At 39.5% G+C, this 12190-nt stretch overlaps 1 protein-coding gene across 7 annotated transcripts in view; it reads right to left on the bottom strand.

The window, feature by feature from the left end:
* The window catches only part of LOC121373365 (transcription factor 12-like), a 162176-nt gene that overhangs the window by 121824 nt on the left and 28162 nt on the right, over window positions 1–12190 (bottom strand). For all 7 annotated transcript variants that reach the window (XM_041499965.1, XM_041499966.1, XM_041499967.1 and 4 more), the window contains one exon: window positions 4505–4682. In XM_041499965.1, coding sequence (XP_041355899.1) covers window positions 4505–4682 — 178 coding nt within the window. The remainder of the gene's footprint in view (window positions 1–4504; window positions 4683–12190) is intronic.

Below are 12190 nucleotides of genomic sequence, written 5' to 3'. Positions count from 1 at the left end.
AGACGCAGGCGAATCCAGAACGGCCGTTGCCAGGGCATTCCATGTGTCCCCAAGCACCATCTCCAGACTGTGGGACCGTTACCAGCAACATGGATCAACACGTGACCTCCCTAGATCCGGTCGACCACGGGTCACTACCCCCGGGCAGGACCGCTACATCCGGGTACGCCACCTTCGGGAACGATTGACTACTGCCACCTCCACAGCCGCAGCAATACCAGGTTTGTGCAGGATATCCGACCAGACCGTACGGAACCGCCTACGTGAGGTAGGAATTCGTGCCAGACGTCCAGTTCGAGGTGTCATCTTAACACCACAACACCGTCGACTCCGACTGCAGTGGTGCCAGATTCATCGACAATGGCCTCAACTGCGATGGAGACAGGTGTGGTTCAGTGACGAGTCCCGATTTCTGCTCCGACGTCATGATGGAAGATGTCGCGTGTATAGGCGTCGTGGTGAACGTTATGCGGCAAACTGCGTGCAGGAAGTGGACAGATTCGGTGGGGGTAGTGTCATGGTGTGGGCAGCCATCTCACACACTGGCAGAACTGACCTGGTCCACGTGCAGGGCAACCTGGATGCACAGGGCTACATTGACCAGATCCTCCGGCCACACATCGTTCCAGTTATGGTCAACGCCAACGCAGTGTTCCAACATGACAACGCCAGGCCTCACACAGCACGTCTCACAACGGCTTTCCTACAGAACAACAACATTAATGTCCTTCCTTGGCCATCGATATCACCGGATTTGAACCCAATTGAGCATCTATGGGACGAGTTGGACCGACGCCTCCGACAGCGACAACCACATCCCCAGACCCTGCCCGAGCTGGCAGCAGCCTTGCAGGCCGAGTGGGCCACCATCCCCCGGGACGTCATCCGTACTCTGGTTGCTTCAATGGGCAGGCGGTGCCAGGCAGTTGTCAACACACGCGGAGGCCACACCCGGTATTGACTCCAGATGACCTTGACCTTGGTGGTGTGTCCTATCACTTACTCACAATGGACTAGAGTGAATTGTGAACAATCCTGCAACATTTGGTAATTATCGGACTCACCATTCAATAATTAAATCAATTCTCCAAATGTTACGACAATGTGGTTTTGCGTTTCTTCTTTTGAAGAGTATATTTTCAGGCTGTTAGTCAGCTGTTCAGTGAAACTTTTTAAAACTCTTACACCAATTTTCATTAGCCTCAAGTTGAGGCACCTGATCCTATGGATCAGTTACCTCCCCTGAAAGATGTCGGTTGTCCAATTTGTTCTTACTGGTTTCTAATGTAATTAAATTAACACCTCCACATGAAGTTGTTTTAGTGGAGTTATTAATAGCTCCCCCAACTAAGATTATGAGGAGTCTTTTAAGATATACCCATACTGATACTATGTATAAATCTGAGGATTGTGTCATACTTATAAAACTTCAGGGCTCTAGACTCACAGAGTTTGTCCATCAATCTCGAGTGTACAAAAAAGATCACAAACATTCTCCACACATCCCAGCCACCTCCACCTCCCACCATTCTAGATAAAAGCTGCAAAACTTTCCTAAACCTCTTTGTTTCCAAATTTCATTAATTCCCATTGGATTCACCCTTCCCATTATTTAATGACTGTAACAAACCAGTTCCAACAAATATATTTAAAAATGAGCTTTCTACTGCAACAAACAAATACATCAGCCAAGATCCAATTTTTTTCCCTTCGCCAACCCACTCAGGAACTATCTACTACAAGAAGCTAATTTTGAAGCAAAAGGGTCTACTAGATTCCTGTCCACACCCATCAGCCAGCATTACCATAACACCCAACACTCACCACTCCTCCCCCTACACCACAGAAAATAGCTATCCACTGCAACAAACACATCTTTTAGCCAGCATCACCATAACCCCCAACACCCACCCACCCCTCCCCAACTATCAGCCAGTATCACCATAACCCCCAACCCCCTCCTACCCCTCCCCAACACCACAGAGAGTCCATCCCATGAGGTATCCACTGCAACAAGCCATGTTTTTAACAAATCTTTCAGGCAGCATCACACCAAACCCCACCCACCCCTCCCCAACTATCAGCCAGTATCACCATAATCCCCAACCCACTTCCATCCCTCCCCAACACCAGAGCGAGTCCATCCCATGAGTTACCCACTGCAACAAGCCATGTTTTTAAAAGCTATGTAAGCCGCGTGTGGCCTAATGAGAGAGAGAGAAAGAGCGTGGTGAACAGATGCGCTGCAGCAGCTCTCAACATTTGGTATGTGGGTCAGGTCTGAACCAGGTGCCCAGGAGACACAAAACAGCTGGTGTAGTCAGTCAGACAGAAAGCTGCAGACCTGTGTAATACATGTGGTATCTACCAGGCTCAAGTTTTATAACACTAAACTGTGTAATACATGTGTTATCTACCAGGCTCAATTTATATAACACCAAGTTATCTAATACATGTGGTATCTACCTGGTTGAGTTTTATATCACAAAGCTGTGTAACACATGTGGTATCTACCAGGCCGAGCTTTATAACACCAGGCTGTGCAATACATGTGATATCTACCTGGCCTAGCTTTATAACACCAAGCTGTGCAATACATGTCATATCTACCAGGCCTAGCTTTATAACACCAGGCTGTGCAATACATGTCATATCTACCAGGCCGAGCTTTATAACACCAGGCTGTGCAATACATGTGATATCTACCAGGCCGAGCTTTATAACACCAGGCTGTGCAATACATGTGATATCTACCTGGCCTAGCTTTATAACACCAGGCTGTACAATACATGTGATATCTACCTGGCCTAGCTTTATAACACCAGGCTGTGTAACACATGTGATATCTACCAGGCCGAGCTTTATAACACCAGGCTGTGCAACACATGTGATATCTACCAGGCCGAGCTTTATAACACCAGGCTGTGCAATACATGTGATATCTACCAGGCCTAGCTTTATAACACCAGGCTGTGCAATACATGTGATATCTACCTGGCCTAGCTTTATAACACCAGGCTGTGCAATACATATGATATCTACCTGGCCTAGCTTTATAACACCAGGCTATACAATACATGTGATATCTACCAGCCCGAGCTTTATAACACCAGGCTGTGCACTATATTTGGTATCTACCAGGCTCAAGTTTGATAACATTAAACTGTGCAATACATGTTGTATTCATTAGTAGAGGCACTCATTTTCCGCGATCGCGGAATCGCAGAAATACCTATCTGAAACGGAATTCCCGATTTTTTTCCAAAACATTATTTAACTTTAAATAGCGCATTTGATTAATTAAAATTAATTTTTTCAACTAGAAACTATGGACACCGACATCTGCCTGTGCTACGCTACGACACTAGTACCTTTGTATGTTACGCCAAATGTTTAATGTAGAATACCTAGACGTTTTACCAGTCGTGTTTTCTTCGCTTATTCCCGGCGATTTAACGGGAAAAACCGAACATTGTGAGCTAAAATTGTCCGATATTTACTCAAGTGAAAGATATATTATGCTATGTTTGCTTATTCATTTTTAACATTTGCGGCATTGCCATATTTCCGATCTCACAAAGGAATGCAGTAATTGCATATTGTATGCCAGGCTTTGTTCAAAATAAATTATACAAGGGAAGTGGTTTATAGTGTGATCGTTTGTAATTATTTTCCCGATCCATATTGTAAAGAAAACCGAAAATGTCCGAAGTCTGTGTCGTGGCGCATTCGTGTTTAAATTTAAACCAAAAATAAATACAAACTACTGACATGTTTTGCTTCATTGCATATTTATTTATTTTATACCAGCAAATAATTGCGGTGTGTGTGTGTGTGTGTGTGTGTGTGTGTGTGTGTATGTGTGTGTGTGTGTGTGTGTGTGTGCGAGTGAGTGAAACAAAGACAGAATTTGTTTAATACTGAAACGCAAAAAAACGGAATTTGTAACATTATGAAACGGAAAAGGGAAAAATCTGAAACGGAAAATCAGTGCCTCTACATCAGGCTCAAGTTTTATAACATTAAACTGTGTAATACATGTGATATCTACCAGGTTGAGTTTTATAACACCAAGCTGTGTAATACACACAATATATACCAAACTGTATAATATATGTTGTATTTACCCGACTGAGCTTTCTAACACCAATTTGTATAATACACACAGTATCTACCAGGCCAAGCTTTATAACACCAATATGTGTAATATATGTGGTATTTACAAGATTGAGCTTTTATAACACCAATTTGTGTAATATACGCAGTATCTACCAGGCCAAATTTATAACACCAATATGTGTAATATATATGGTATTTACCAGACTGCTTCATAACATCAAATTGTTTAACACATACGGTATGTACCAAGCTAAGTTTTTTAACATTAAGTTGTTATACACACAGTATGGACGTTGTCCAGTTTCATCAAGGCATAATATTTCATCCAAACTATCATCATTCTGTTTGCATGTCAGTTACACAAACATATAGCTGTTACACTTACCTGGCTTGTAACCTTGGTATATCCCTGATTCTGTGTTCAAGTTGCTCCCAGGGGGTGGACCTGGGTGACTGGGGCCGGGACCCGGGCCGGGGCCAGGGCCGGCGGGGCCGGGGCCAGGGACAGGGCCGGCAGGACCATTTTTCATCGGTTGGCTACCTGGGACAGGTGGGGAAAACATCTGTAATATACAAAAAACATTAACATTATTACACAAACAGGTACAGTCAAACCTGCTCTAGTGGCTTAATGAAAAAGTAAAGTTTGTTTTATTTAATGACGCCGCTAGAGCACATTGATTTTTTATCTTATAATCGGCTATTGGACGTTAAACATATGGTCATTCTGACACTGTTTTTTTAGAGGAAACCCGCTGTCGCCACATAGGCTACTCTTTTACGATAGGCAAAAAGGGATCTTTTATTTGCGCTTCCCACAGGCAGATAGCACAAATCATGGCCTTTGTTGAACCAGTTATGGATCATTGGTCGGTGCAAGTGGTTTACACCTACCCATTAAGCCTTGCGGAGCACTCACTCAGGGTTTGGAGACGGTATCTGGATTAAAAATCCCATGCCTCGACTGGGATCCGAATCCAGTACCTACCATCCTGTAGACCGATGGCCTGCCACGACGCCACCGAGGCCGGTAGAGTGGCTTAATGTATTAAGTGGCCACCTGTGTTAAGAGTTTACTTCCAAATCATCTAATAGAGTTTAAACTGACCTGTATTAAGCATCTACCTGTGTTATGAGGCCACTGTTTTCTCTCCCAAATCATCTAATATGGTATAAACTGACCTGTATTAGCCAGCCACCTGTTTTAAGAGGCCACTGTTTTCTCTCTCAAATCATCCAATATGGTATAAACTGACCTGTATTAGCTAGCCACCTGTTTTAAGAGGCCACTGTTTTCTCTCTCAAATCATCTAATATGGTATAAATTGACCTGTATTAGCCAGCCACCTGTTTTAAGAGGCCACTGTTTTCTTTCTCAAATCATCTAATATGGTATAAACTGACCTGTATTAGCCAGCCACCTGTTTTAAAAGTCACTTATTCTCTTTAGTGGTTGCTTAAGACTGGTTTCACTGAAGTAACACATTTTATGGCCCAACTAGTATATTTTCTATTATAATCGCTCGCTTTAGAATATCACTAATACATGCATTTCGTCAGTCCTTTTTGAATCTGGTGAATTCAGACACTCTGCCCATTGTAAATGTCATTTCTATACTAACAAAAACAGCTGCAAACATTAATTAAATATCATCATAATTATTGTAACCAAAGTAATGTTTAATTAATAAAATATATTAAATTAAATTAAACATTAATAAAAAATGAAAATTAAATATTCTTTTCCTGTATACCTTTAATATAGCACCCCCCCCCCTTAAAAAACCCCCACAAAAATAATATAATTATGACTGACATATTTTTAACAATTGCTATATAATATAATTATGACTGACATATGTTTAACAATTGCTATATAATACTAATTATGACTGACATATGTTTAACAATTGCTATATAATACTAATATTGACTGACATATGTTTAACAATTGCGACTGACATATGTTTAACAATTGCTATATAATACTAATATTGACTGACATGTTTAACAATTGCTATATAATACTAATATTGACTGACATATGTTTAACAATTGCTATATAATACTAATATTGACTGACATGTTTAACAATTGCTATATAATACTAATATTGACTGACATATTTTTAACAACTGCTATATAATACTAATATTGACTGACATATTTTTAACAATTGCTATATAATATAATTATGACTGACATATTTTTAACAATTGCTATATAATACTAATATTGACTGACATATGTTTAACAATTGCTATATAATACTAATATTGACTGACATATGTTTAACAATTGCTATATAATACTAATATTTTGAATTGGTTAGGGACAGGATGTAGCCTAGTGGTAAAGTGCTCACTTGATGCGCAGTCGTCGTGGGATCAATCCCCTTGGGTGGGCCCATTGGGCTATTTCTCGTTCCAGCCAGTGCACCTCGACTGGTATATCAAAGGTCGTGGTATGTGCTATCATGTCTGTGGGATGGTGCATATAAAAGATCCCTTGCTGCTAATCGAAAAGAGTAGCCTATGAAGTGGCAACAGTGGGTTTCCTTTCTCAATATCTGTGTGGTTAGATGCCATATGACCGTAAATAAAATGTGCTGAGTGCATCGTTAAATAAAACATTTCCTTCTTTCTTTTTGAGTTGCTTTGTCACAGGTATCTGTATATGATATTTTTAATAATGAAAAATGAAGACGATTGCAGGTTGAAAGACGATTTATGGGGGGGGGAAAAGATACTTAAGTTGCTTAATTTATTTTATGGCGAGTATATTATCCATATACAAAAACATACAAAGCTATCTACTGATATAAATGTGCAGTCTTCAAGAGGAAAGAAAGAAAGAAATGTTTTATTTAACAACGCACTCAAAACATTTTATTTACAGTTATATGGCCTTAAACATATGGTTAAGGACCAAACAGATAATGAGAGAGGAAACCCGCTGTCACTTCATGGGCTACTCTTTTTGATTAGCAGCATGGGTAGCAGACAGGGTAGTACATACCACAACCTTTGATATACCAGTCATGGTGCACTGGCTGGAACGAGAAATAGCCCAATGGGCCCACTGATGGGGATTGATCCCAGACCGACTGCGCATCGAGCGAGTGCTATATCACTTGGCTACGTTCCGCCCTTCTTCAAGAGAAAATGCAAGTGATCTGTATTTAAAATCTGACAAAAACTAATCCCTTCCTTTATTTAAGTCTTTATAATTATCTATAATTAACAAAAATATTTAATATCCATGGTCAAACAGAAAAAATAAAGAAAACAGATCAAGGGATAATACAGCCACACTTAACAGTAACAAGCAGTTTGTGATCGGCACATCAATTACTCATACTGTAGCGTATTCTAACGCTCAAAGCAAAAAAAAAATTCACACGAGCTTAAGCCATCGTAGTGGAGGTGAAATCAATTGATTTATCGAACCCAGCGATTCTGACGCTAGCTGCACGAGGAAGGGGAATGATTGTCTACCGCGAGTGAATTAGACGCACGCTCGCTTTAACACATCACCTCTTTCAGCCCGCACTCCCGATTAGCTTACACAGGCAATTTGACAAATAATGGCTACTCACGCGGACGGATGGATAGTGGTAAAAATTGTCGGATAAATGATGGCCGGCTAACGCGCAGTTTAATAAGACGTATCAGGATAGCGAGGCTGTGAGGGTGAAGATTCCGTGAACAAATACGCGGGAATTATTACACAAACACGCAGAAGAATATGGCAATGAAAACTGAATTGATTAACCCTTTAGAAGCTAAAAAGCCAGATTATTGAATAAGTGGTGGTGTTAGGGGTTTAAGAAGTATCAGAATGAAGGCTTATGTTTGTGTCTTGTTCAATACACTTAAACGGAAATTAAAGATTAAACTCAGGGATAGCTCTTGCAAAACCATTCACCAAATTATCTTTCAATATGGAAAATTCAGTTTTATTTTTCAACACTATACCAATTATTACATGTAATGTTTTTGCCAAATAAAAATAAAATTCACCAATTGTTCCTGAAATTCGCAATTGGTGAATTTGGCGAGTGGCCCTGGAACTTTGGGCGTAAAAATTAACAATTAAAATTAGAATCTAAAACTAGAAATAATTAACTCCATTAGATTGAAAACCTGCTGGAATATGTTAAACTAATGATGGTATGTTCTGAGACAAGTCATTATTTGTACAAGGTTGGTAGGGATTTGTCATGGGAACTGAGGAAATTTAGTATTATTAGGTGACAATTAGTGCTTTGTTATTTTACGATGTATGTGGGGAGTGATCTTTAGCATTACAAAATGGTAATAATGCACGGAGGTATTGGAGTGAAAGAAAGCTGGATTTGTGCTTTATTTAACACCACTAGAGCATATTGACTTAATATCACTATCAGTTGCCACTGGGTGTCACTTTGTAATTCTGACTCGTAGTCTTGAGAGGAAACCTGGCACATTTTTACATTAGCAACAAGCGATCTTTAACATACATTTTTTCAGACAGGACAGCACATACCACAGTCTTTGATATATTAGTATATTAGTCCTAACACACATTTTTCACTAACAAGGGATCTTATATATAATTTCTGACAGACAGGATAACACATACCATGATCTTTGATATTTCAGTCATAGGACACTGGTTAGTATGGTAAAAAAACAAAAACAACCCCAATTTGAAAATGAGTCCAATGAGGTGATTTGATCCTATGACTCAAGCACTATACTGACTAAGCAAGATCCCATCCCTCAGATTCATATGGATGGTGGAACGTAGCCCAGTGGTAAAGCACACACTTGATGCACAGTCAGACTGGTATATCAAAGACCGTGGTATGTGCTATCCTGGCTGTGGGATGATGCATATAAAAGATCCTTTGCTAATAATGGAAAAAATGTAGCTGGTTTCTTCTTTAAGAATATATGTAAAAACAATTACCAAATGTTTGACATCCAATAGCTGATGATTAATAACTCAGTGTGCTCTAGTGGTGTCGTTAAACAAAACAAACCCTACCAAACAGAATGAATAGACCTAAAATTATGGCAATTGAAATGGATTCTGGTAAAATTTTACCAAAAATAAACTATAGGATACAAGTATACACAGTACATTTGCGTAATATAACACCAATTGTGGCACTTCAAATTAATTAAACAGGATCAAAGAGTTCATCAATGGAAGGACCCGACATGAAAAACAAGACCAATGAGTCACTGAGTAACAAATCTATCTAGCAATTGACCTCTGACCTTCCCATATGTCAAATGAAAGGAGGTGTGAGCGGTGTTTTCGCTGGGTAAACATGAAGCCTGTGATCGGCTTTGTGTCTTCTGTATATTTGGCACATACTCCACAGCAATAAGCCCCACAGCAAATAAAATACCTTAGATAATTTGTTACCATTCACACCTGCAATGGATTTTTTTTTCTTCAAGTAAATTGTGTCTCAGTTGCAAGCTTGTACAGTGGTTTTTAAAGGTGCTGAACCTGGTTATTCGGCAAGGCAAAAATATTTTTGGTTGCAACAAGCTTTTAATTTTTCACCATTAAATTAGTTCTTACAGTTACTTGCTTATATTATTAGGTATAACAAATTTATTGTGGATGTCCTGGTGGTTTTAGTACCTTAAAATAGATTTTATGTCAAACAACAAAGGTACATACTCCAGAAACTGGGACGAGTGGCTTTAAAGCATTATATATATATTTTTGTATTGTTAAATAAACTATGACCTGCGGGTTTTACTGGGGGTTTTGGTTCTCACCATGTAAAGTGCAAAATGAGCAAAAGAATAAGAAAAAAACCAAACGTATTGATTGACGTATCAGCACATTTGATACATACTGTCCTGTCAATGAGTAAGTGCCTATAAAAGATCTCTTGCTGCATCTTAGTCTAGGTGTTGGTAGTCTCCATCTCTCTTTCAATCTCTCTCTGTCTGTCTCTGTCTCTGTCTCTGTCTCTGTCTCTCTCTCTCTCCAAAATAACCATGTTAAGCACCAAATAGCTATAATTTAAAATCTCTCTCTCCCCCTCTCTCCCCCCCCCCCCACCCCTCTCTCTCTCTCTACCAAGCTATAATAGCTATAATTAAAAATATTCTGATGTGTTAAATATTACTCTCTCTGTCTCTCTCTGTCTCTCTACAACGCTATAATTAAAAATATTCTGATGTGTTCAATATTACTCTCTCTATATGTCTGTCTCTCTCTCTGTCTCTCTCCCCTTCAAAGTGTCAAAATAACCATATGTTAAACACCAAATAGCTATAATTTAAAATGTTCTGATATGTGTTAAATATTACTTTCTTTTCTCTGTTTCCTTTCAACTGAGTAAATAGCAGGACAACTAACATTGCGTATAAATGTCAGCCCAATAGGCTCTAGCCGATTAGCTTTAATTGACCACTAAGTGATCATATTGTGAAAAACGTAATCGTTTGAATTAATCAAGAATTAAGACAGATTAGAAACAGGTGTTAATATTGGTAATAATGAGAAAGAAATGAACTTTTGAAATAAAACACTAAAGTGGGGTATAGATCAATAGAGGAAATATTACAGAGTTAATGCATTGTGACTAAGCTGCCACAAAGACAATCTGTCAGAGACAAGGACTGGTATGTTGAGTTTGAAATATAATCAGCCAGAAAACATTTTGTTAATGTATTGTCAGGGCTTACACATTTTCAGATGCATAGTTTTTTCTTGAAAATTATTAAAATGTGGTTAATTTAAAGAATATTTTATTAGCCAAAGACTAAATGATGATGTCAATTAGCAACTGGATAATTTGTTAATGGACAGGATGAGCTGTGACTAAGCCACCACAAAGACAGTCTGTCAGAGAGACAAGGACTGGTATGTGGAGTTGAATATATAATCAACACTGAGGTACATCCTATTTTTAAGTGGAGTGGGGTGTAGCTCAGTGGTAGAATGCTCTCCTCGGTCACAGGATCAACTGGTCCTGATGGACTGAGGTACTTTCCTGTTCCAACCACAACTAAGATCACAAATTACATGTAAAAGATCCCATGCAGCTTTTCAATAGGAGTAGCCTATGTGTGGGTGTGTCTCTCTCTCCCCCCCCCTCTCTCTCTATCAATCAATCTACCACCCCCCCAGCACTCGCTCTCTCTGTCTGTCTCTCTCTCTCTCTGTCTCTCTCTCTCTCTCTCTCTCTCTCTCTCTCTCTCTCTCTCTCTCTCTCTCATATTTCAAAATAACCATTTGTTATCTATTCAAAATGTCTGTCATTTATGAGGTGATATTAAACCAATGTATTCCTGAGATGCTTCGGTCGTGTGATTGAACAGCCTCAGTGGATCCACTCTCCAATTGGCTTTTCCCCATCCCAAACCAGTGCCCCCAGCCTAACCCCTACATCCCCACCCAGTCAGTATCCTACGACTGGTATATCAAACCAGTGCCCCCAGCCTAACCCCTACATCCCCACCCAGTCAGTATCCTACGACTGGTATATCAAAGGCCATGGTATGTGCTCCCCTGTCTGTGGTAAAATGCATATCAAAGATCTCTTGCTGATAATAGAAAGATGTAGCATGTTTTCTCTTATTACTACATGATGAAATTACCAAATGTTTGACATCTAATCAGCTATTACTACATGACGAAATTACCAAATGTTTGACATCTAATCAGCTATTACTACATGACGAAATTACAGCTATTACTACATGACGAAATTACCAAATGTTTGACATCTAATCAGCTATTACTACATGACGAAATTACCAAATGTTTGACATCTAATCAGCTATTAGGTCTCAAACATTTGACAGAACTTGTGACATGTATGTGTAGTAAACCCACTACATGTTTTCATTATCACCAAGGGAACTCTTTTATATGCATTTTACCCAGGCAGGACAGCACATACTGTGGCCTTTGTTATACCAGTCATAGGACTGGGTGGGGAGTGTAGTGGTTAAGCCATGGACCTTAGGTTGGTAAGTATAATGGATTCGTATGCAGGTATTGGCTGCCACCCAGAGCAAGTTTTAACAACTCGTTGAGGTAGTCTAAGATC

The sequence above is a fragment of the Gigantopelta aegis genome, chromosome 5 (assembly GCF_016097555.1).
Source record: "Gigantopelta aegis isolate Gae_Host chromosome 5, Gae_host_genome, whole genome shotgun sequence".
Lineage (NCBI taxonomy): Eukaryota > Metazoa > Mollusca > Gastropoda > Neomphalida > Peltospiridae > Gigantopelta > Gigantopelta aegis.
Note: the sequence above shows the minus strand (reverse complement) of the source record. Positions and strands in the feature narration are given on the sequence as shown.